This window comes from Hypomesus nipponensis, chromosome 23 (genome assembly GCF_054491055.1).
Source record: "Hypomesus nipponensis isolate SF chromosome 23, ASM5449105v1, whole genome shotgun sequence".
Lineage (NCBI taxonomy): Eukaryota > Metazoa > Chordata > Actinopteri > Osmeriformes > Osmeridae > Hypomesus > Hypomesus nipponensis.
Window position 1 is genome coordinate 6,736,060 of NC_140383.1, and position 25,855 is coordinate 6,761,914.

Sequence of the window (25,855 nt, forward strand, 5' to 3'; positions counted from 1 at the left end):
ATGTCCAGTGTACTGACTGATAAGAGGCTTCCAGAATGTTCTGCCTCAGTGCTGAGGGCTAGTGTGCTGAGGGTGGAGATCCTGCACTGATGGCTGTGTGTCGGCCGGAGCCAACTCTCATGCAGAACCACAACAGGAACTAGCTGGACATGATCGCCCAGGGTGCCTGGAAGTGTTTACTCTAAACACACACACATGCGTAAAGGGGGTGTAACCAGGGGGGAATCAAGGAGAATTTGTGCTCAAATTCAAACTGCCTCCAGGGTTTTGGCTTGTTGCAAAGGGAGTGTTTGATCTGTAAATGTCAGACTGTGATTTCATGTGTTTTCTTTGTTTCTTTGTCGGTTTAAAAAGGAACTCACTGTGAGTGTTAGTTTGTCACTTGTGTCTATAATTCTGCAGTGATATATCTAACCCACTAGAGAGCAGCATTCAGTACCTAAGCACACATATTGCTGTTTCCGAAGGCTATGAGTATTGCCAAGTAGAACAGACACTCAGGAATGTACACTTATCTGTGTGTGTGTGTGTGTGTGTGTGTGTGTGTGTGTGTGTGTGTGTGTGTGTGTGTTACAGGTGATGGCTCGTTACTAGACGGTAAGAACGGGTCGGGTGAGAAGATCAAACGCCGTGTGAAGACCCCGTACTCCCTGAAGAGATTGCGCCCAGCCACCTGGGTCGTCTCCACGGATACCCTGTTCGACTCAGAGGTCAACAACAATAAAGGCTTGACCAATCAGGGCCCAGCGAGCACCAGTCGCTCCAAATCCAGCACAGCCGTGTTCCTGGTGGGTGGGGCTGGGAGCGCCACTGCTACGATGACCTCTGACCCCCACAACATGACCTGCCTGTGACCTTTAACCCACACCTGGGAAAGTGGCTCGAGGAGACGGTCGGCCACAGGTTCTTGAAGTTTCACGAAATCTGGTTCAAATTTAGTAAGATTGGACGTGATTGGACAAAATGACTCTGCGAGAGAAGGAGTTGAGCACTTAAAAAGGTCATGGTGTTGTCATGAATTTCTTCTGCTTTCTTTTTTTATCTGAAGAAATGTGCTTTAAACACAGAACCCAGCTATGCAGCGACATCCCCTTCAAATGCTTCCATAGTATTTGTTGTGCGCCATGGATCATTCTGTGATGTTGTGTATGGCTGTGTGAAACATTGTTTGTTTTGTTGCACTTTTAAGGCAATCTTAATCACCAAGTGAGGTCTGTCTCCTGTAACCATGGTGTCTTGGAAACACAGAGGAGAGACAATGATTCTAACAATCAGTAACTGCTCCCATGGATACGAGTGTGTGTCCATATAAAACTAGGCTGACAATGACAGAGGCAGTGGTCTTTAAGACAGGGTAGGTTTCACTGCTACATGCTTGACTCATTTTAACATCTATACCCTTATGTTTCATATTTTTTAATGTGCAATAGGCTTTAGCTATGAGGTGCTTTTTAATCAATTTTGAATTGTATTCTTATGTTTTATTTTTGCAGCAACCATTTTTGTTATGACTTTGTAAACAGTGCACTTATTAAGAGTTTGTAGTTTGTAGAGTCGGATCAACCAACCTTGAATGAGCGAACAGAAACATACCTAGATGACAATCTTTTACCTTCCCACCAATCCCATCCCAATCGGAGAAGGAAAAGCTACCAATCAAATCTAGAGAATGGGTCTGGACCGGGGCTTGTGATTTGATTTTGTACAGCAGAAACTGTTGCACTCTGAAGCAACCTTGCAACAACCAGCCTCTACCAGTGGACACATGGGATTTCATTCTGTTACAAAACTATAAATCTTAGACAGTTTACCAAAAATAAAATAAATAAAATCTTGCCTGAGTAGTAAACTGGCCATTTAAAAAGGGACTCGCATCAGAAACCCTCATGGCAAGAATCCTGAACGCAAGACAATACTGTACTGTCGGGCTTGCGCCGTCGTTAGGTGCAAATGTCAATCCCTGCCTTCAGACGAGAAAGAGGGTTAGTTACAGTGTGTCATTCCTTGAGCTGTCGTACATGTGTGTGTTTTTCCTGTAGGTCTTATTTCCTGTGTGCATCATTATGGCATCACACACTCTCTCTCTCTATAAAGAGAAGGAACTGTACAGGTCAGCCGACCAATAGGAGACCTTCTATCTGACGCCCTGTTATAAGCTATGAATGATATTGTGAACAACAAAGTAAATTATACATAAGTACAAACTACTCTCTAATTGTACACACCTGAAATGTATAGAATCTTTGCTGTAGATGGACGCATCAGTAAGCTCACAGCATTTCTTTTTAAGTGATTTTGTCAGAAACCTTCAGTTTCTCAAGTTTGCGTTTTGCAATAGTTCTGTTTAGTCTGTCAGGAGGTCAGCGGCTGGAGGCTGAATGAACTCAGCGTCCACTATGTGATGCCTCTTGCCATGAACAGTTTCTGCGCTGTATGTTCTCAATGTTTGGCCTCTGTTTGATTTAGGGTTGTATCTCAATTCCTTCAAAGCAAACCTGGTAAATCTAGGCCTAAAATATAAGAACCCCTCCATGTTCTATACCCAAATACTCTATATCTGAATATCTGGCTGCCAAGCTACCATACAAACTATACACGTAAGGCTAATGGGGATAGTCACAACAAGTTTTGAAGCACTGATGAACATGTAGAAAAGATCAACATTTTAGGTTTATGGCTGGAAGTTATTTTTGGTATGTTGAACGAGTCCAAGTTGACCAAGATAGACTAAAACAGATTCAAGTGAGGTTGTGTCATTTCACCATACCTGTATCTATGTCCCTTTAGTGGAGCACTGGGCTTGCTTGACTTTACTGTGTGTAAGTATGTATTATAGCGTCTCCCTAAGTGTAAATACTCCTGTATATAGTCCTGTTAATGCTATATATACATATTGCTCAACTGTTGCTATGGGACCAACAATAATGCTACAGTACCATGAAATCTGGTCATCAGTTAACTGTAGCCTGTGTGACTGCATATACGGTAGTCATCATCACGCATGCAGACATTCATGTTAGGGGTCATGAATAAATCCTACCTTGAAAGGACAAGAAAGGTTTATTAGAAGCTGGTTTTACAAAATGGCGGGTGGACTCGACTTGACTAGGAGATAGTCAAAGGGAATCAAAACTGCCCCAAATAAATCTGATCAATACCATGCTGAACAATACATTCTTGCGTTCTCAATATTGACACTTTTAAACTTTGACTCTTTAAGAAATTTACTTTTTAAAGAAAGAAAAAGCAAAGACAATATTGTCTGTCACCTCCTAGAGGAGAAGAAGAATGAAGCAAAATGTGTTTGACCGACGGTGTGTGTGAATGAAGGGTATGTTTAAGTGGCTTGTTGTCTTTTTCTCTGAATTCGTGTTGGAGAGACGGGCTCTGCTGAACCGTTTCAAGCCACGGAAATGTTTTCTATTGAAGTTTGTAAAAAAGAAAAAGGAAAAAGAGCTGCTTTGATAAGAAAAAAGAACAAATGATAAGTCATTGCTCTCTAGTCTGCTCAAAACATGTTAAAATTCCATGTAGAGGAGAAAAAAAGCTTGCTGTACAACCCTGCATTATTCAGCTGATTAAAGATTATATTATTGAAAATAAGATATCTTGGTTTGAGATATTTATTCTGACCACTGCATTCCAAAGCACATTTATGGGTAATGGCATCCAACATAAAATCAAGCACCAAAAACATAATTGTACATTCTCATTATATACCCACTGCATACTACTGAAATACGTTATTTATGAACAGTATATATGCAGTGGTATTATCAACCACTGAGAGGAACCTGTGAATGATTTGACCACATGAGGGTGTCATTTTCTGACACATGGGCCTACCTCTCTCAGTCTTTGTTCAGAGCACATGCTCCAGAGACCTAAGAAGTTTACCACATTTTGGTAAAATGTTATTGTTAATAGACTGGAGGAGAGTCAATATGAATCACTTCGGAGAAAACATTGAAAAAAGTTGCTGGGGAGTTGGTTAAATACTGTGATTAGATGTGACGAGGTTACTTCCTCAAGTCCAAATCATTTAATGCCTTGCTTTGGAAGAATGCCTTGGTAGACGATGTGACTCCTTTAAAAGCATTTATTGACATTAAGATTATTTATATCAAGTATATTAATATTGTCATCGAGTTATAACCCCCTTTTGTTGTCAACACAAAGTTGTCTGAAAAATGCATCTATAGTTTGTGTTCGGTGATGTGAAGGGCGGGACTTGAGAAACCAGGCGGCCAGTGACAAATTCTCACTGTGGGTAGGTGAGCCAATGGTATGCTGAGAGGGCAGGGTCGACCGAGATCCTTATGTGCGTGGCGAGAAAGTTGCAGTTAGTTTACTACAGAGGCTGGGGCAAATGGTCTGGGAACTGTTGAGGTAGGGGACAACACAGTTAGATGGGTTATTTCTCGAAAAGGGTACCAAAGGCTTTCTTTTGACTACGTTGTTGAACTACATCTTTTTACGCATGCTGAACTTGGTACAACTGTTTATGCTTTGTTAGCTTAACAGGATTGTTCTTATTGGCATCATGTCTCAAAGAATTAGGAGAAACGGGTCGCCGACTTCGAATTGTTTGGCCCTAAGTGGCAGCGCAACCGGTGGTGGTGTCGGTGTTACCGGAGGCCCGGGAGCTTCTGGGAGCAACGCAGGAATGAATTTGTTTAGTCGTCTTTTGCCCATGAAGGCTACGGTTCCGTTCCAGCTCAGACCGCAGACACAGCCCCCCCTGCAGTCCAAGTCGCTTCACAGTGCCGACAGTGGAGGCGGCAGCCCCACTCACACTTCCAACAATAACAACGGTAATGGTAAATTCCACAGTAGTTCAGGCGAGGCACCTGGAATGCGCACGCAGACTTCACTTAGCCGAAGCCCCACTCGTGCTGTCTCGGTCAGCTCCACAGCTGTTTCAGCCATCCCACTGTCCTCCTCGTCCCCGTCTCCATCCAATGTCGGTCCCACAGGCTCTATGTGCCTCCAAACCGGGACAGCCTCCCCTTCTTTGAGAGCCAGCCCCACCAACACGACTGCATCATCAACGACCAGCTCCGGGACATTCCGAGCCGCTCAAACACAATCACCTCTTCTTCCAGCATCACCGATACAACAACTGACTTTTCCGATGGTGTCGCCGCACAGTAACACTCACAACTACCACAGCGGCACGGCTAGTGTCAACTTATGCAGCCTCTGTGTGCCGCATGTCTCAGTCGCCGGAGCCTCCCCATGCTACTCACCCACCCAGCAGCTACACTGGCAATCAGACTACTCAGTGGTGACAGCCTCCCTACAGCTTCTTCAACCCTATTCAGCCTCGCCACCTTCATCCTCATCCTTGAGCAGCCAGAGGGGTAGAGCGGTGCAGTCACAACGGTGGTCACCCGAGCAAGACAGACAGTCCCCAGAGCGCGTCAGTCCCGGCTCGCCTGATGGTAAAGTTCAACAACATGCCGTTATTATAACTACGTTAACATACAGTCTGCTATGAGTTTAATCAGTATTTATAGCAATGCTCAAACTTTAGTCCAGACTGTTGCTCATTCCAAGTTGCACATGCTGCTGCCTTTTATAAATGTTCCTATATGCAAATAATCCCTTTACCAGTTTCTGTGTTATCTTAAAGTTTAGAATTAGCCTACAGGTGGGGCGGCAGGCAAGTGCAGGCTTGTGCTGGCTTATACTCTTACAATACTCTTGCCATCAAATTACTTTCCAGGAAGAGTCTCATGGAAAAAATTGTGATTCCATTTATTGTTGAATTTATGTTAAGTTATCAAGCTGTGCCCAGTTATGAATGATGGCCGCACAAGGTTAGCTCACAAGTTAGTCATGAGGGTAAAGGCTTAGATTGAGATCTGATGTATGGTGGCCTGATGATCCAGGCCACCTGTGAGGTGACAGTGACAGAGAAGACTACATAGTTTACTGGATGTCTGCCTGCTGCATGTACCTCTCATGAAATTCCCCTGGGCCTTAAACAGATTGGCATCATGTCTACTATCATGCTGTTGCATAGACGGTCTGTTCAGTATATGTTCCTATATGTATACACCCAACCAGAGTACTACCTATATCTGCATACAAGGTATTAATAGCAGCCACAGAACTGGTTCTGGTTGAAAATGTAGCAAAGTGTGTGTGTGTGCGTGCGTGGGTGTTCGGGAAGTTGCAAAGTAGGGAAGGGAGTGTACCATGCATCAAAAAACTGAAAAGAGAAATGTGAACCCTCTTGTGTACTGAACCACAGGTCAGTAAGGGTTTGCGGTCTGGAGCAGAGTTGAGGTCTAGTGTGGAGCTGGAGGAAGGAGGGGGTCTAGTATGGAGCTGGAGGAAGGAGGGGGTCTAGTATGGAGCTGGAGGAAGGAGGGGGTCTAGTGTGGAGCTGGAGGAGGGAGGGGGTCTAGTGTGAAGCTGGAGGAGGGAGGGGGTCTAGTGTGGAGCTGGAGGAGGGAGGGGGTCTAGTGTGGAGCTGGAGGAGGGAGGGGGTCTAGTGTGGAGCTGGAGGAGGGAGGGGGTCTAGTGTGGAGCTGGAGGAGGGAGGGGGTCTAGTGTGGAGCTGGAGGAGGGAGGGGGTCTAGTGTGGAGCTGGAGGAGGGAGGGGGTCTAGTGTGGAGCTGGAGGAGGGAGGGGGTCTAGTATGAAGCTGGAGGAGGGAGGGGGTCTAGTGTGGAGCTGGAGGAGGGAGGGGGTCTAGTGTGGAGCTGGAGGAGGGAGGGGGTCTAGTGTGGAGCTGGAGGAGGGAGGGGGTCTAGTGTGGAGCTGGAGGAGGGAGGGGGTCTAGTATGAAGCTGGAGGAGGGAGGGGGTCTAGTGTGGAGCTGGAGGAGGGAGGGGGTCTAGTGTGGAGCTGGAGGAGGGAGGGGGTCTAGTGTGGAGCTGGAGGAGGGAGGGGGTCTAGTATGAAGCTGGAGGAGGGAGGGGGTCTAGTGTGGAGCTGGAGGAACATGTCGTCCTCCGGTGACCATGTTTTGTTCCTTCTGATTTTCCCATGAATCCTTTATTAATACAAAGTAGTTTGACCATACATACTGCTCAGTGGATTAATAAAGTATGATTAATCTGGGGATTATTTTAATTCCAGTCTCTGGAGATCATGGTAATTGGCTCCAGAGAGGACTGATCATGGGTTTGCTGGGGCCTCTGTCCGGCTCCAGAATCATTGCTTCACTAGCCTCAACTAAACACACCATCATCTATGCGGATGGATTGTTTTCATCCTAAAACAGGCATTTTCCACTGTTCAGTCAGTCTACAGTCTGTACCCGGAGAGCCCGTAACTTTCCAGATGATAAACACACAGTATCCATGCTTGTGCTGCAAAAACAGATGGCTTGCAGGAGGACAAGAGATGGAGAGAATGTAACACAGGAAGGACCAAGATGGGGGAGAGACACATTTCATTTACATTTAGTAGACGCTCTTATCCAGAGTGACTTACAGTAAGTACAGGGACATTCCCCCGAGGCAATTAGGGTTCAAGTGCCTTGCCCAAGGACACTACTTCATTTGGCACGGCCAGGAATCGAACCGGCAACCTTCTGAGCCCGATTCCTTAACCACTCAGCCATCTGATCCCCAGATCTCACATTTCAACAGTAGCCAAGAAGCAAACCCACCATTGCAGCATAAGAAACATGTTAAATCCCATTCCTTTCTTGGTTTGCTGGAATGGATTTGGGGTGGAAGGAGACAAGTGAAGGGAGGTTAGTTGTCAGTTCCCTGTCGCTGGCCGACGGGCCAGGCTTGTGAGGAGAATGCTCCAGATAAGTCTGAGGTCTGGAGCTTATCTTTGAGTGTTCGTGAACCAGGTTGGATCCCAGGAATGTTCTGAAATGATTGCAAAGACCACTATCTATTCTGACTTTTTCTGGGCAGGAGATAAAGAAGTATTTGTGTATGTGTAGGGGGGGAGGGGGAAGCATCAAAACACATGTTTTCCAGTAGGTATGTGGCAGTGTGTATAGTCTGGCTGAGAATAAGGGTGAACTTGAGATAACCACAGTATATGCCCTAGCATGCCAGTTTGGTTTGTTTTAGGTGGGTGTGTTTGAGAGAATCCTCACTCGTGATGTTTTACACATACATACACACAAACACACACACTCTCTCTTTCTTACACTGTCTCTCTTTCTCTTGTAAAGGTAGATGGCCCATGACAAAGGTGTGGCCAGTCAAGAACTGACTCAAAGGGTGGTGTGTGTGTGTGTGTTGAAACTCTTACAGCATTACAGTTGCAGTATGTGTTTGAGTTCAGACTTCCTCTGAATCCCTGGCCTTTTCATGAAGCTGTCTTCGTGAGGACAGATGTGATTTACACTTCTACTGTACGGGTTCGCTGTCTGTGCGTCTCTGCTATGAACTTTGGTGGTAGCTTTTTCACTCAGTATGTTTGTTCACACAGTGTGTGTGTGTGTGTATATGTGAGTTGCCAGGAGGGGAAATGGCAAACAAGCAATGCTAATGATGATTCCATTCTACCCTAGGTTAGCTCCCCTGACAGTTCTGGAAGAGAATAGCTAACATGCACTTAACATAGACAGACACACTGGCTGTGTTACTGGCAACACAAGGGAGAGCTTTTCAGAAAAACATCTTGAAAACGGCGCTCGTCATTTGTTGAAATCCTGGGCATTCTCTATTGACTCACTCAAAATGGCAGCTGTTGTCGGTTTTGGTTTCTCCTCACTCAGCATGGCTGAATGTCCCGTCAGTGGTGTCAGTTTCCTGGAGAGAATGGTGATAAGAGAAGTGTGGAAAGGGGGCAGAAGGAGGGCGTCTTTGAAAACCGGTGAACAGTGCAATCGATGTTGGTCTGAGGGCGAGAGAAGGGGGGGATGGGGGTGGGACAGTTATGAGCAGACTCTTGAGAGAATGTAGGTCAAAACAAACAGGTTGTTTCCTCGAAGCCTCCTGTCTCAGCTCAGCCAGTCATTAGCTAATCAGCTTTAGGTTGGGTTGAGAAGACCAGTTCCCCCACAGTGTGCACCAGTACTCCCAGCTTACACTCCCAATCTGCTGTCTGCCAGGCTGGATAAACACCCCAACCATCTAATCAAACTGTTGTTTTGGGCCTAAGGAGTAATTGCACAGACCCAATGTTACACACTGACATCAAAATCAGGAGCTGTCACACACAACTAAGGCATTCATTCATAAACTCCCTTTCTATTGTAAAGTATCTATATTCTGTCATGCACAATCAATACATTAATGCTCCTTTCCTGCAAAGGCCCTACAAAGTTTAAACTCATAAATAACCGTTTCTGTTCTTGTACCTAAATTTATGAATACTAATCCCAATGTCTGTTTCTTTTTTTTTTCTCTCTCTCTAGAGAGAGCCAGGCACTCCCTGGCTGGCCTGTCCTCCTCTTCCTCCTCCTCTTCCTCCTCCTCCACTAGTTGTATCCGCCGCACGTCCTCCCTGGACGCCCTGACGGGACCCTACCTGTCCGGACACTGGCCCCGCGATGCAGCACATGCTCCCTGTGGCCCCTTCATGAGAGACAAATCCACACAGGTAGTACACATCACACAAGAGCACGCACACACACACTGGACAGAGACAATCATTTTCCAGGTTATTGTTATTTACAGAAATGGAACAGAATAACACATCCTCATCATATCTCATTCATGTCAAAACACAATAATGCCATCTCTGAATCATAAATAAGGTTTCTCAATGATTTGCACTCAAGCCTTTTAAATAGGAAATGGTGGTAACAAACGGTTTTTACAAGATATTAGCGAGGATAGAAAGAGACAGAGGGACAGAGAGATACAGTAAGATAGAGAGAAACTGTAAAAGAGAGAGACAGAGAGGGGAAGAGAGGAAGCCTCTCCCCAGCCAACAGAGCGATGAGAGGAAACAACAGCATATTTCTGGTGAGCGTTCTGGTGTGTCAGACAGCCCTCTGTCATGGCTGCGTTCTTTCCTACCACTTTTCTCTTTTTCTTCTGTTTGAAGAAGGCAGGGTCTTATCCTGCCATCCTCCTCCTGCTCGAAGCTCAGAGAGGCTGAGGATGTTTGTTGTCATTTTACTTTGACCCCCCCACACATTCTGTTATTTTCTTATTATTATGATATGAATGTTTTTCATGAAAAAAAAAAAAAAACTGCTTCTCTCTGTTGTGGGTCTAACTGGCAGCCTGTTGTCGTGTCCCTCGAGATGAAACTTCCCCTATTCAGACCTAAAACTCTCCCTTCCCCAAACCCTTTCCCGGACAGACACTCTTAACACCCTCTTACACAAACACACATTCGTCCAGCAGCCTCTTGCCTAAACCCACACACTTCCAATATGCTGACATTCAAACACACACTCTCAAACAAACACATGGTCTACCAACCTCCTTCTACCTGAACCCACATACTCACCAGTCTTTCATACAAACATAGACACGTACTGTGGAACCTAGGCCCCAGAGTGTGGAATGTGGTCGACATTTACTGAGTTCCATCCCTGAACACTTCGCCAAAACAACCAGATTCAGAATCAGGTCAATGCTACGAGTTGCCATGGAGCTTGACTCACACCTAGTGACCAAACAACAACACAGGAACCAGGCCTAAGCATGCCTCAGGTCCCAGTGGACCCAGTGAACCGTACTCACCCACAGCAGTAAACACATAGACTTACTGTACAGCATGTGAATGGAAGAGTCTTAAACTAGTGCTCCTGTTTAGTGTCAGCCAACCAAACATAGATAAAACTGTATTCATCTTAAAAGACTTGAAGAAGACTTCGTCAGTTTCAGCCAGGTTAATGCACCAATAGTATCATGTTAGAAAGTAGTTCAGCCAGTCAGCAATGTCACATATACTTCTTTATCTGTGTGATCAGTGTAAACCCGTCCTTCAGGCTGTTTCTGTTATGCTAGGTTATGTAGTGTTATATTAGCAGCCGTCCATGGTGCTGTAGCTGGGGTGTTGACCTGATAACAACAGTAGCTTGTATTTCAAGCTCTTTGTCTGGCCTCCTCAGAAAGTGCCATAAAGGCAACCGGAGATATGAGGCTTAGCCTGAATCACACTGCAGTGGAAAATGGTCATTATCATTCTGTACCAAAGCAACCTGAGCAGACATGTAGCGCCTCCACTCTGGGGTGTGTTCAAGAACACAGGGTGGGATGGCGCGGGGGGGTGGGGGTACTTAGAAATGTTTCATGTTGAGGGGTAGTGATAGATACAGGCTTCTCAAAAACTGGAGCCAGGTCTAAAATTACAGCAGTGCGTGCCTGGGGGTCAGCTGAGCCCATATAAACCCAGGAATAACAGGAGCTTTTGGACTGTTATCACTGCTCCTTTCACACAGCGCAACACCAAAGGGCTGGCTACAGTGGCGTCGCCCTCAGCGGAGCTGACTGTCTGAGCCTGGACATGAACCTGGATTGGAACCTACGTATGGACCTGGAGTATAGTCAGTGATATAGGGGGAGGGTGTGACAGAGAGAGGAGTCGGGGGGGGGGGGGGGGGGAACCGGTAGCCTAGAGGGAGAACACCCTCCTGGGTCTCATAAGAAACACATGGCGGGTTAAGATTGCTACCTCACATAGTGCTGTGATCACAGGAAGATAATGAAATGCCAAACATGATGATAAACTTATTGAATCATCTGCCGATGTTTTTCTTATCGGATGGTGCCGTAGAAGAGCAGGTAAACCCTGTTGTCATCAGTAATAAGGGTGTTTCAAGGACAGTGCTGCACGGCTGGAAAGTGGTGTGGTGTTTGATGTTGGGGTTGAGGCACGACTCTGCAGCTCCACAGTCTCCATCATGCAGCGCTGTCACACTGGAACAAGAAAGAGCTTTTTGTCATGCTAATCCCATCTCTCTCTCTCTCTGACAAGCAAAACATCTCAGCTATGTTCTCCAGACACTTGTGTCTTTCTAGAGGCCTGTGGTGAGCTTGCAGGCAGACAAGGAGGCTACACCCCCTTCCCCGATCCCCCCCCACACACACACAACCCTAGAGAGTGCCCTCAGGTCCCCTGTCCTCAAGCAGCGAGCCAGCATCAGAGCTGGCAGAAGAATGGTTCAGCTCCGACAACTCTCTGCCTGCTGTGTCACACACAACGCCCGTAGAGAGAAAAGGGGGAGGTTGCGTGTGTGTACGCATGCCTCTGTGTTGTGTACAGCTCTATAGGATAAATATACAGCATTTGTTTGAACCCTATCTCTGTCATCAGGTCAGTCTGTGTGGCCGTCAATTCTTTGCACTATCCTAGTGTATTCCCTATACCACAAAAGAGCATCTTTAGTATACTCAGATTTACTTCTCAGCCTCGCCTCACGAGTAAGAACTCTGTTTACAGAAAAAGCAGGGCTTTTAATCCACCTTCCATCTTGACTGTATTTATGGAGTTCGAAGCTTAGGGGGTTTGCTTGTGTCGTCTCAGTCCAGGCATGTTTCATATTAGACCTCTGGATTGTTTTGACTTCATCTCCTGTGTTGGTTTCCACGGGCAGACTGTTGTTACATCACAGGCCCTGGGCCTCTACCCATGACCAGGCTTCAAAGAGGGCCTAAACCCAGCCTACCCTCGGCACATAAAGAGCCCTTTGTCTCCTGCATTAGGCTACTCCACTCTGCTCTACCCACAGCCCCAGACTCCCAGCCCCATACAGTAACCCAGGTTTTCCAGACCCAGAATCCACTCAAGACTTAGGCCCAGACTCAACCTCAATCCTAGCTCCAGACTCTGCTTCAGCCCCGTCCCCAAGCCTCAGCCCAAGCGCTTTAAGCCCCCAGTCTGAGCCTCAGTCCCCACAGCTTCAGCCCAACAGCTCCCCGTCCCCCTAATCCACAGCCCCTCAGATCTACCGTAACTACACACTCCAAGTTGACGCACTCTCTCTCTCTCTCTTGGAGCACATGCTACATGAGGAGCCCAAACCCGCACACAGTAATTGCCTTTTACCAAGTATTTTTACAGGGTGTGTAGGGGATTTCAGATCCTGTCTGGCAGTTTGTGGCCTCAGTGTTTAAGGAGAAAGCCAGACCTATACCAGTGGAGGAAGGCTGTTCGCTCAGCTAAATGACCGTGGGTACATATGACCGACCCAGACAGATGGACGTACACAGTAGACACACAGACACTGTCTCAGGATGCTGCAAGACTTCTCTTTCTCGACCCATAGTGTGTATCCATCTGTCTCTCTCTCTGTTGCGTTCTCTGTTCCTGTCCATGCTCTTGCTCTTCTCTCTTGTCTTTTCCATTTTTTTTTTAATCCTCCCTTCTCCTCTCCATCCTCGCCTCCCCCCTGTGCAGTCCTCCCAGCTGGTGCACAGAGCTGTCTCTGTGTGCCTGGCCATCCGCCGGCCAGCCAGTTCAGCTGGAAATCTTAAACTTGTGGGAAGGAGAGGAAGTGATCTCTGGCAGGGTTCTGGAGGTCCGGGGGCTGTGAGAGCCAGTCTGTAGCCCAGCCTCAGGCCTCCCTATCAGGGAGACAACAGGCCCAGTCATGCCTCCCTCTCCACCCACCCGGGGTCCCTGTACACCAGGCTGAAACAGGAGCCTGCAGAGGGACACTGGAGCGGCACAGAGAATGAAAGAAGCCAACAGTTCATTATTTATCACTGATCAATTCACAGCCTGTCAACTTGGCCAGCCAACTAGCCCAGACAGACACTTTCTCTGGCTCTTCCCTGGAGACCAAAGGAGGTCAGCAGTTAGCAGCCCCAGCTGCTCCACCACCGCCTACATTACTTAAGCTTGAGGAATGTCCAGTTGTGTCAGTGATGTTTCGAACAGGATTATCAGTGAGACAGATTTAAAAAACAACTTTGCTGAAACACAGATTTTAGATGGAGAGATGGGTTAGGAGACGAGAGAGAGGGAGAGGAAATGGCAGGGATAACTAGAGGGATGATGGAATGATGGAAAGAAGAATGAAGAGACTGAGGGATGCGAGGGAGAGAGTGATTCATCAGTGTGTATTTGTTTTGTGCAGAGATTCAGTCACCCTAGGAAGTAGTATTATTCCAGTTGATTTTGAAATCAGGCAGGGGTTATGTAAATTGATACCATGTGTGAAATGGTCGAACAAACTGAATATAGGCTTATTGCCTAAACAGTTGGAGACCAAGGTTCAACTTATGTTGATGGTTGGAGTGTAGGATTTCACTAATTGCATTTAAAAGAGAGACTCTGCATTTGGACAAGTCACTTCTTATTGCTTCCAGACGTGGTGTTTGATGATCCAGTCCTATTGATCTGCCCTGGCAATCTGAAGGGTTCCAGACTGCCCTCCATGTTTGTTTTTCTGTTGAGTTCAGTGCAGTGGACCGGTCAGAGCATGTTTGGGTAATGGCCTGTGTGTGTGTGTGTGTATGTATGTATGTTACTAGACTAGTAGGATAATGTGTTGTTGTAGCATCTTTTCGGGCCTGATGTGTTTTTGTGTGTTCCTGGACCGAGACTATAAATCCACCACTCGCTGTCCTTTAAGCAGCAGTTTAAACTACAGCCCGGAGAGTGTAAACTACAGTCATTGAAGTGGAGAAAGAAGGAGAGAGAGAGAGGGAACAAGAGTAGAGCAGGAATTTTCCAAAGGAAGGAGGCATTCAGTTGGTTTGGTTCACAGGCGCATAAGAGCTGTAATTACAGGTTTATGAGGAGAGGCTGTTTCTGCTGCGTGGTGCAAGAGAGAGAGAGAAAGAGAGAATCAGGAACGTTGTTGATTTCTGGCCAAACTCACACACAGAAGTGTTGTAAAGTACTTCTGTGTTTTTTTGTGTGTGTTGCCATGGAGTTTGAAACCACAGTTCTCCAAGTTAGTCTTACCAACTGCTTTGGTAAGCAGTTTAATCGTATGTTACCATCCGATTACACTTTTGGTGTAATCGGATGGTAACATTTCAGTAAACATGGAGGCTGTGTTTCTACCTGTTTACAGTCCAGTGTTCCAGATCATATATTCCTTGTGTTTACAGAAAGTTCTCATTCCAATACAGCCTGCTGTTTCTCCTCTGCAGAGCCTAACTATGCTAGACAGGGAGACTGGAGCTGGCTGCATACAGCCACCCTTTGCTTTGGCCCGGCTGTACTGCTTGATGACTTGGATGGGTAGGGTTGGAACAATTTGGGAAGACTTAATTGGTTCAATTTTCCAGAAAAGCTCAATCGAGCACAGTTTAAGTGTAATCTGGTAAGGACTGTCTTGACGGATTTGCCTTTCCTAAAATCCAGCAGATTGAGTTGGTGGTGAAGGATCAACTTGTGTACTTGGCGTGCTCTGTTGAAGGGAGTTGCATCATCATCACAGCTTCAGTTGTTTTTTTCTCCCTCCAGGCCTCCTTGGCACAGCTAAACTCTGAAGAACGCTGACACACACTCCCCAACATGACAAACTAACATCCTCAAAGATGGCTGATTCAGAAACGCAGCTTTAATAAAGCAGCATTTAAATGCGAGCAGGGCTTGTTGGCTAGCAAACAGACCAGGCTCCATAGTAATGGGCCACAGAGCAATGCCATGAAAAGGCTTTGTCAGTTTGTTTGTCATCTCTGTGACCCCCTGCTTGCCCCAATCCTCCCATTAACTACCCCACCTCCCCCTGAAGCACCCCACCTCCCCCATCCTCACCCCACCAACCAAGCCTAGCCCAACCCTATAATATTCTAGAAGTTAGAATACAAAATAAGTCTGGACAAAACCTCTTGTTTATTGTGAAGACTCGTTGTCACAATTGTTTGTTAGGTTAACACAATATAGATTGTTCAACAATTATTGTAATATGTTAACAAACTCGTGTGTGTGTGTGTGTGTGTGTGTGCGCGCATCTCCAGACCCCCAGCGCCTGGACAGATGAATGTTCAGAGGAGAAGAAGACAGACTCCCACAAGCGGTCGACCTCCTGGGGAAGCACTGACCAGCTTAAGGAGGTCAGAGACGCTAGCAGGACACACATTCACACACACACACACACACACACACACACAGACGCGTTTAGGACCTTCTCTCTTCCTCCAGCTCCTCCACCCCTTCTTTGTTCTATTCAGAGGGGCTAGAAAGGAGGTTGGGAGCAGTGGTGGGTGGGGGTGAGGAGGGGGCATCTCTGGCTGCCCTCACCCCTCTGTGGGGGGGATGTGAATGTGGTTGGCCTGGTGGGGGGGCCAATGATGGGTGGGAGGGGGGCAGGGGGCGCAGGTCATGGCAGACTGTGTGTCATTATCATATTATTCGGAATCTTCAGTGAACCGCGAGTAGCCCTGGTGTCAACTCACATTACACCCCCCAGTCCTCCACGGTTACCTCTTCTGTATGACTGGCAAGTTTATAAACTCACCCTCAACCTATTCTTCTATTCTTCCTCCTCTCTTTGTCTCTGTCCGTCTCTGTCTGGGTGTCACTGGTCACAGATCCTCCTGGATCACAGCCATCCTTGGATATCTCGTTTGGCCTCTCTCCACTAAACTGTGTCGGTGTCTTTTTAGTTTGATCATCTGTCAATTTCCTGGTTTCCTCCGTATGGCTCCCTCTCTGCGTCACCTTGCAGTCTCTCACAGTAATTCGCCGGGAGTCACATGACGGCGCTTTTGAAACATTCCTTCTTCCTCTGTATGCAGCTGAACTCAATAGGGAACTTGGCGAACATTGTCATATTTCTCTGGAGTCGTTTTCATCACAATAATGAGTAACAGAGAAGAGATACACAAAGTTCATTTGGATTGACGAATACTCTGGTCTCAGTGAAGCATAGTTATGAGTGCTGCAGTCCAGGGGGGCTATTCTCTGCTCCTAGGGAATGTGCGTGTGTGTGTCTCCGTCCTCTTGGGAAGGGTAGATTCTCATGCCTCCCAACCATTGTGTTGGATATAATGAAGGAGACATTATGCTAACGTGTCATTAAGTAGCCTAGTGCTACTAGCTCTGATTTATTGATTAAACGACCAAAGACCTTACTATCAATAGGACATCCGATTCCCTCCCCTTGATGGCTGGATCACACACACACACAGAAGGGATTCTAGGGGCAGATGTAGAGGGAAGGGTTGACCCCAGCAGGGTGGTGTGTGGCGTTGGCGTGGCGTCTGTTTGTGGGTGTGTTTGTAGAGCATAATCACCCTGGAATGTTTCGGGACAAGACCTGCATGGGCTGACACAAAGAAGATCTGAATCTCTGAAATATTGTACAATAAACAAATGTACATGATGTTATTTTACCACATTTTTGGACAGTAACTAATGTTTTACAAGCAGTAGAATAGTAAAAATTGTGTATTTATTTTATATATACTGCATTTCCCAGTGCTTTTCTCTGTTGTGTAATTTTGATTGTGCCTCTTGCTCTGCCTCTCACTCTTTCTATGCCTCTCTTTCTCTCTTCTCTCCTTATACCTCTCTTTCTATGCCCCTCTCTCTCCTGATACCTCTCTCTTTCTGTACCTCTCTCTCCTTATACTTCTCTTTCTCCTTATACCTCTCTCTCCTTATACCTCTCTCTCTCTCTCTCTCTCTCTCTCTCTCTCTCATGTGTCTCTCCCCACAGATTGCAAAGTTGCGTCAGCAGCTCCAGCGCAGCAAGCACAGCAGCCGTCACCATCGTGACAAGGACCGCAAGTCACCCTTCAACGGCAAACATGCCGCCATCCACCAATCACAGGTGAGATCACCCACTAAACACAAAGGGTTAGGACGACAAGGTCGCTGTGGTAACCATCAGCCACTCTGCCATCCACCAATCACAAGTGAGCTGGCACACCTCAGGGGATGAGAGGAAAGGGCTACTGTGTTAGCAGTTGCTACGGTGACTCTGGCGCATTCACTTTTATTTTCTCTGTTCATCATCACCTGGATGAGAAGACACAATAGCATAAGGACTCGGTCAAGTGCATTGCATGTAATGCATTGTTTACTGAGGCCACTGATAGTGATGACATGGAGTTTCAGTGGCGTGGTTCGGAGTGTGTGTGTGTGTGTGTGTATCATGAGCCCAGTGGTCGAAGGGCAGAGCAGGACAACGCTGAGCCCCGGGGGAACAGATGTCTCCAAACTGAGCCACGAGGCGAGGAGTTTAGAAGCGGGGGGGCGAAGCGTGCCTTGATTTGTGTGCCTGTTGCTCTGTGAATGCCTGCGTGCGTCTTCTGTTGGTGTCAGTGTGCGTGCGTTAGTGTTTGCTAAACTCTCCTCGTGTGTTTGAGAGTGTCTGAGTGCGCGTCCGGGTGTGTGTGTGTGTGTGTTGTGGGGCTTAATAGCCAGCGCCAGGTGCAGCAATGGGGGCTGAAAGGCTTCTCTTCATGAGGAGTGAATTAGTGAATAAATGAGTGTGTGTGTTCTCCAGGGGCCTCTCGCTCTGCGATCTGCTCTGTCCTCCCCTGTTTTGTGTTTGTCCATGAATTAGAGCAGCATGTGGTCTGTGTGACACTGCCTCTTTCCCTACTGTACCCTGCTTGCCAGTCCACTAAAGGACACACTCTGGACAGCCTGTGTGTGTGTGTGTGCGCGTGTGTGTGTGTGTGAGACTACGGGTGGGTTACTTGTGGGTTCTGGGTTTTTTTGTTCCTGTGCCTGTGGCAGACTGATGCACCATCTGTCGCTGTGTAAGGATCAGCCCACGATATTCTACCCTGTCAACCGGTTAACAAAAACATGCTTAATCAGCCCTGTACCGCAGGCTCTGTGGCTGTCTGTACCTGTATGATGTATTCCTGTGTGTTGGATACTTCATCTAGATAGCAGAGTGATCGGGAGAGGAGCACAGTCAAGTCTTTGATGCGCTCGTGTAAAACATTGTTCCCCAGGCATTACACACAGCCCAGCTTCTCTCCTGCTGAAAGATGGAAACGGAAAATCGACGAAAGTGAATTCCCTGGAAAACTTGAGCTTCCATTCTAGGAAAATATCATGTTCAGTAGGATAGCAAACGGCCAGGGCATATGTTTCTACTCTATATTAATCATTAGGTTGAACAATGCATCAATATTTTATGAACAAGTGTGTGTGTGTGTGTGTGTGTTACTATGTGTGTGTCCAGATGCCTGTAGTTTCTCCTCATCGCAGGGGTAGTGGGAGTGTTTTAGCAGTTCTCCTCAGGTTTATTTGCTCTGGGTTTTTCCCTGTCTCGGCCCAGTCTCTGGTTCCTATTAGTTGTAATGGGGAGCAGCTGAGTGGGAGGTTTAGACTGGACACTACCTCCAGCCACGGGCCTTAGCTGCCCACATAGCCTAATCATAGTAACTCTGGGCTTGTTTGGAGTGTGTGTGTGTTAGTACTATGCCTGTCAACTGTGTGTTTGTGTTCCTTCAGTGAGCTCAGGAGTGGACCCCCAGCCTTGCGTCTAGATTGAACTCTAGCCCCAGGCTCTCCAGTGGCCTAACACTGGGGATGCATCTCAGTAGTCTCCAGTGAATTCCTCTACCTGGCTACTACTGCTCGTCTGTCCTGACAAATCAGGACCAATGTGACAACACCCCTAGTTAGAGGGATTTTCGGTTTTATCAGAAATGCTGATTTCTGCTAATCCCGCTCAGTCCATTGCAGGTAAAGTAAGGAAGGAAAGGACACCTCCATAGACTATTGAAGCTTATCCATGAAGCAGAAAGATCTTTTTTTTAATTGGCTCAGTGAGATGAATAATGGTTATTCCCTGGTGTGTGTGTGTATGTGTGTAGTTGGCACAAAGCTACACACCTGCCCCTGTCAGGGAGCATGCCCCACTCCCCCCAGGCCTTTCCAGCTTGTTTCCTCTGGGATGTGGGGGCTGATTGATGTAAACGCTCCTGGATAGAGAACTCACACAGTGACCTCTGGAGAGAGGCAGGGCCACGCTATGGACAAGAGCAGAGGAAGGGGGCTGCACCCTGCTCGCTGTGGATGTGTTAGGGGAGTGGAGGGGGTAGGGGGTTTGTGGTGTGTGTGTGTGTGTGTGTGCATGTTTTATCGGTGAGGGGGGCGGGGGGGGACTGCGGTGTGTGTGTGCATGTGCAAAAAGCTCTTTTATGTTTTCAAAAAGGAGCTAAAGATGAAGTGGCAGTCATGAAGCGGCTTTCTTCCCAGAAATAAAAGGAGGGCTGGAAAGAAAAGGAATGGAAGAAAAGAAAGCAAAGCTGGATGGATGGAGGGAGAAAAAACCAGCTTATAGGCCAGGCAGGCAGCAGTGCTGGAGTATTATCCCCTTGCTGCTGGCAGAGGGGTCAGGTCAGCTGTGCCTCTTGAAGTCCTGGACAACAGCCACCAGACAGACGGTCTATTGAGCTGTACAGTAGACCATACGGTGAGGGCTGACTGTTGTTCAGCTCAGACTGTCCACACACATCTTAGCAGTAACCAAAGCTCACATTCAGAGTTTCCTCAGGGCTGCCCTGGCCACATTTGAATTTGCTAACATGCGTCCTTCCTTCCCTATCTGATTTGTATTTAATAAAACACGGTTGGAGAGATGCAGAGCAAAATCCAGAGAGGCCCAGTCATAGCTAAAGGGTGCTTACTCCCCCTCTGAGTATATCCTGTCCCATGATCTCCTAGTTTATTCTCAACAGGAAGCCAGTAGGCCTACCAATCAGCAGGGATCAGGCCTGTTTGTGTCGTTTTCACTCTGTCAACACTCTCCTCCCATTCCTCCCTCAGTCTGGGAGTCATGTGAAAGTTAGTATGAGGTCTCAGAGAGATCTGAGAGGGTAAATGTTAGTCTAGTAGAGTTCTGTGTGGGGGTGAAGCTGTGGAGTGTGGGATGGGCCCTCTGGTTGGAGAGCCAAACTAGGAAACAACAGCACCCACTAGTGGCAGATATGAGAATGGTGGTGAGAGAGGCCATGTTGTTTTTACCACCCCATTCATACCAGTAAAACAGCAATGAATTACTGTCTGCTTGGGATGAATCAACACAGATGTTTTAGCTGGGTTACTTGTCAAAATAAAAGTTTTTATTTCTCTTTCTTTTACAGTGTTTGGTCTGGGGTGTTCCAGAATCTGCCTCACTTTGATTTGATGCCATAGATTTTATAGGAGGATCCTGTACCTTTTTGTTGTTGTATACGTGTGGTTTTATGTTTGTGTGACTGTGCGTCACCTCTCTCTGTGAAAAGCTCTCTTAAAAGGGAATAGTCTAATGAATCACATGGGTTTATAAGTCCAAACTAGTCAAATGAAAAGGGACATGATTGGCTTCAAAGAGATTCCTGTGCCTGGCTTGCAGTTTCAGACCAGGCATGGTAACCAGCAATCTGACAAACACTGCCAATGATTTTAATGTGCTGTGTTTGTCTAGTTTTTTTGTGTTTGTACAGTTTTTTTGTGTTTGTTCTATGGTTTGTATGTCTGTCTGGTTATGAAGGGTTGTCCATGAAATGCAATGGATCAAGTTTCAATCTCTAATACATTTTTTACTTTTATTGCACTGGTGGTCAGAACATTATTGATGTAAAAGTCTCCCCTCCCCCAACTAGCTTCAGCTCTTCGCTCTGTCTGTCTCCCACATTAGAAGACAACAGGCAAGATGGCTGCCACTCTGCTGGTGGTTTTGTTCGTGACCCAAAAAGCATCTCATGAAGTTTCCCTGAGTCATCTGCTATTGTTGAGACCAGTGGGGGATCTGACCTTGCCCTGTCCCCTGGGACTAGCAACGAGGACTCAGCCAAGCCACCTCCTCTCCCTCCTCCTCCTACTTTTCTTCTTCCTCCTAGCATGGCTGATTTATCAGCTTTTGTCGTTGTGCTGATGACCTGAAGGTCACTGGGGTTTTGCGTCATTAGTAGCCGGTTATAAAGGGCTATTGGTCAGTGGAGCAAAAATATCTTGACATGAACTTGGTCAAAGACAAGATTCATTTCAGGAATACGTGTTGCATGTTTAAGTCGATGTAACAATTTTTATGGTCAAGAGTTTATTGTGCCTCCAACTGCCTGCTGAGATGTAGGAAACACTTAGAGATGAACTACTACCAGACAAGCCCACACACTGTCTGCGCACACGCATATCATGGTGCAGTGTTAATTTAAGCAGTTTGGTGTTATCGCTTTGTTGTTTCTCGTTGAGTGGTAGGACTATTGTGATGCTAATGCTGGGTTCATCCAAGTCATGAAAGACACCGAGAGCCTCTCAACTCTGAACGGGGCCCCTATAGAATCCCTGAGAGCACACGTAGTAAACCTCATCCGCCTTCGTCCGCTCCAGGCTCCAGTCCCAAAGAGTGTCCTCATCCCCATCCCCAAGACCTCGGTGTCGCGCTTCCGGAACAGCGTGGAGGGCCTGAACCAGGAGATCGAGAGGATCATCATCAGAGACCCGGCTCAGAGGGAGCAGCTCATGGTGAGGACGGGGACAACCCGGCTCTCCTGGTGGAGAAGCGTTCGTTCGGCATCATTAGGGACTCCTAAAGGAATGACTATCTGTTTATAGAGGCTTAATGTTGTTCCTCCACTGTGTGCCCAGGCCCAGGACGTCCCGGATGGGCGCCGTGCCCCCCCGCCTCTGTGCCAGCACTGCAGCAGCTCCCGGAGCATCAACACCCAGACCCCCTCGGCCAGCGCCGGCACCAATGCCGGTGGTAACCAGAGCAACGGCAGCAGCCGCTCTCATTCGGTGTCGCCCAACTTCCTGGCTGTCGCCAACGACGACGCGGAGGGAGAAGGAGAGGACGGGAGTCCCAATGAGGAGCTGCTGAACGAAGGCAGAGAGAAAGGTGAGGACGTTCCCCCAATCACACATTCAAGCCAACTTATACATATTCATTGAGAAAGCTGGAAACTGACCTCTGAAACCTGAACCAGAGACCTTTACACCATCGGAAGTGGAGCTAATCAGAGAGACTGAATGATTGAATAGGTACTCATGAAATCCAACTGTTTTTTCCCTAGATGTGTGTCCCAGCTCTCCTCTGCCAAAGTACGCTTCATCCCCCAAACCCAACAACAGCTACATGTTCAAACGAGAGCCTCCGGAGGGCTGCGAGAGAGTCAAGGTCTTCGAGGAAACACAGTCAGTGATCTTAGCTCCACTTCTCATGCACATCGTGATTGTTTTGGCCATGATCCTCCTAGCTTGTGGCCTAATGTTAGTACTCCCAGCCTGTCAAACCTTGAAACAGAGATAGGTCCTGTCAGCAGCTTGAGACAGCCAAGGCATGATTTGCAGTTCTAACTGTGTTGTTCTCCTCCCAGGGCCAAGCGAGGGCAGGAGATCCCGGCGTTCTTATCTCCGGACAAGAACAAGGTCAACTTCATCCCCAACAGTGGCTCTGCCTTCTGCCTGGTCAGCATCCTCAAGCCCCTTCTCCCCACGGCCGAGCTCAACCTGAAAGCTCCTGCAGTGGGGGGCAGCCTGTCCCCCCTCCCCCTGGACCAGGACCCCAGAATGTCCAGAGGAACCAGCACCTCCATTCAGCAGCCCTCCTCTCTCCCACTCTCCAGACGCCTGGAGGAAACTGAGAGCTAGATCTCCCCTCGTGGCAACCAGAAACGACCAGAACCGGAATCCTCAGAACAAGACCCAGAACAACTCAGAACATGTCCTGAATCTGAATCATGTCCTGAATCAGAACATGTCCTGAATCTGAATCATGTCCTGAATCTGCCATACTCTGACTGATTTGATCAAATAGCAGAAAGTATTTCTAACACTGTCTGCTTGTGATTGTCTGGATGGGGGAGAAATGAAAGAGCATGCGTGTGCTATGCAGCTTTGTAGTTGATACAGAATAGGGAAATAGAGGGTGTAGGGTCACCTGCATGTAGCATTCTATTCTCAGGATAGAGTTAGATACTGTACAGATACTATGCTATAACCTCTGACATGACAGCTTGGATGGATAGGTGATATACTTTCTTCCTCTACCTGCATGGTAGGGCATTCTTATGCACGCGCACACTCACATACACATAGGTTGCAAACATCCTCTCTCAAGTGGCAGTGGTCGCCATCTTGCAAGGATCGAAAATAGCCTTTATTTTATACAATTTTTGCAGTGGAGCATTATATGAAAACGTATTGCTTTTAAGCTAGAACTGCAATTGTCTTTGAGGCCAAGAGACTTGGCTTGAGTGGCTGTGTGCTTCCAGGTTGATGAAGGTCCCAGGAGTCTCTGTCAGTAGTCACAGGATTGCTCAGCAGAGTTCTGGAACCCTCCTGGTTAGAATGTTCCGGCTGTGGCTCGGCCAGGCAAGCTCAATAGAAACTGCTGGAGTAGTGAAGGATGACCCGCTGGTCTGGGGCTGAGTAGTCAGACTGTGACTAAGAGATGTTGGCCCTAGGTTTGTAGCCATGTGCTTTATCAAATGAATATGGTTCTGCTTTAAGAAATATATGTATTTATGCACAGTATGACTAACCGAAGTTTGTGGAGGAATTGAGGCTAGTTTACATGATTCTTGTGCATTAATTACATCAATACCAAGCATCAAAAAATCTATCTTGCCAAGAGTTATAACAGTTATTAAAACTATTTTTTTTTTCCAAGACATAGTTGTTGAAATATCTTTTAACGTGATGTGTTATTGGATCTTTCAAAACTTCAGACTCACAGTATCAGTAACAATAAGTGCCCTGAATCAAGTGGGACAGCCTCCTCCATTCTACTTTGACTAGCGACAAGCTGAGGATGTCGCACAGAATAAGTGCATTTATGAATATTTATGGACTGGAGGTTCAGACACAGGGATTCAGTTATGTATGCTGGAGAAACAAAAGGACGAACTGTAATGAGACATGCGTGGAGTTAGGTGGGGTGAAACGGGTGAGAAGGTTTAAAAAAACAGACAGATTGCTCTGAATGACAAAGCAAAACTACTATCGAGAAAAGGCCAAGTCCGTAATGTATACAGTATGTAGGTTGCTCTGCGGCTAAGGGGAAGCTTAGATTATACCATATAGTTGTCAATCAGAGATACGTATATTCTATTAGCATTTCTGGTTTCTGTCTGTTTGCCTTTAAGGTGTTATGTGCTTTAAGGACAATATAACATGTACTTGAAAATTAGATGGCTCTTTGACCTTGATCATCAGTGCTTTGGTGAAGAGCATTTAGCACTCTGACATTAGTTTGCCATATCTATGACCTTAACCATTGTCTAGTCTAGACAGACAGATGCTGTAGGTCTCTCAGGAAGTCCAATTTCAGATCTCTTCGACCATCAAGACACTGCAATGATACACTTTTTCATTGAATTTAATTCTTTTTAGGAGATTTATAATGACCGTCTAGCTGATAAGCTACAATAAATTATCCTTGTTCTGTTCTCCCCGGTTAGGCCTATTTCTTCACTGTGTATGGACCAAGGCTGTCTGTATCTGGAAATGATAATAAAATGGTTCTTTCTCCAAATAAAATGCCATAAAGTGATTATTGCTTTTGCTTTGACATGGTAATGACTTGATCACAATATTAATCAATTATTAAGTCTTCAGTATTACTTGGCCCTGTCCAATTACAAGACTGGAGAACTGAGATCACAAGACTGGCACATTCCATTAGAATCAAAGCCACTCCTGTGTTCTGGTTGTCCAGCCCATAAGCTCTTGGTGTCTGCTCAAACAGAAAGCCCCTTGGTCTAAATGAATTTCAAAATGCCATATTCTGACTTCAAGCCCGTCAGTGAATTGGACAACGCTAGTAAAATGAAATATATCAAGAAGTGCCCATCCACGATACAGAACTTGGGTCTGCTGAGTATTTCAATGTTTCCTGTTGTCTTGTACTTCTCATTAAGACACTCTATACCTGAGGAATGATGCTCCGCCCAGTGGCAGAATACAGAATTATAGGGACTGAGTCGCTGTAGGGACCCCTATCCAATACACAACCACTATATAACTATTAGCTGCAACAGTTCTAGAGGAAGAGTGAGAACGTGTGATTATTGTTACAAATCTATTAGACATCTAATAGACAAACCCAAACGCCCAA

The 25,855-nt window shown here is 46.7% G+C and overlaps 2 protein-coding genes across 4 annotated transcripts in view; both read left to right on the plus strand.

The window, feature by feature from the left end:
• The window catches only part of bmpr2b (bone morphogenetic protein receptor, type II b (serine/threonine kinase)), a 37,532-nt gene extending 33,929 nt beyond the window's left edge, over nt 1-3,603 (plus strand). For 2 of the 3 annotated variants that reach the window (XM_084688968.1, XM_084688969.1), the window contains exon 15: nt 577-3,603. In XM_084688968.1, the coding sequence (XP_084545094.1) occupies nt 577-854 (278 nt within the window). In that variant the 3' untranslated portion in view covers nt 855-3,603. The remainder of the gene's footprint in view (nt 1-576) is intronic. The other variant, XR_014741621.1, reaches the window with a different exon arrangement.
• A 724-nt stretch (nt 3,604-4,327) lies between these two features.
• fam117bb (family with sequence similarity 117 member Bb) lies at nt 4,328-25,278 on the plus strand. The gene is made up of 8 exons (XM_084689827.1): nt 4,328-5,444; nt 9,344-9,528; nt 15,804-15,899; nt 17,507-17,620; nt 22,129-22,263; nt 22,387-22,636; nt 22,812-22,932; nt 23,115-25,278. The coding sequence occupies exons 1-8, from the start codon at nt 4,544-4,546 to the stop codon at nt 23,386-23,388; spliced, it is 2,076 nt and encodes a 691-aa protein (XP_084545953.1). The 5' UTR covers nt 4,328-4,543; the 3' UTR covers nt 23,389-25,278.
• Nucleotides 25,279-25,855: the final 577 nt, after the last annotated feature.

Excerpts from the sequence above, each read along its gene's own strand:
- fam117bb (XM_084689827.1), top strand. The coding sequence starts at position 4,544 with ATGTCTCAAAGAATTAGGAGAAACGGGTCGCCGACTTCGAATTGTTTG. Across the intron at positions 5,445-9,343 it reads CAGTCCCGGCTCGCCTGATG|AGAGAGCCAGGCACTCCCTG; the intron begins GTAAAGTTCAAC and ends CTCTCTCTCTAG. Across the intron at positions 15,900-17,506 it reads GCACTGACCAGCTTAAGGAG|ATTGCAAAGTTGCGTCAGCA; the intron begins GTCAGAGACGCT and ends CTCTCCCCACAG.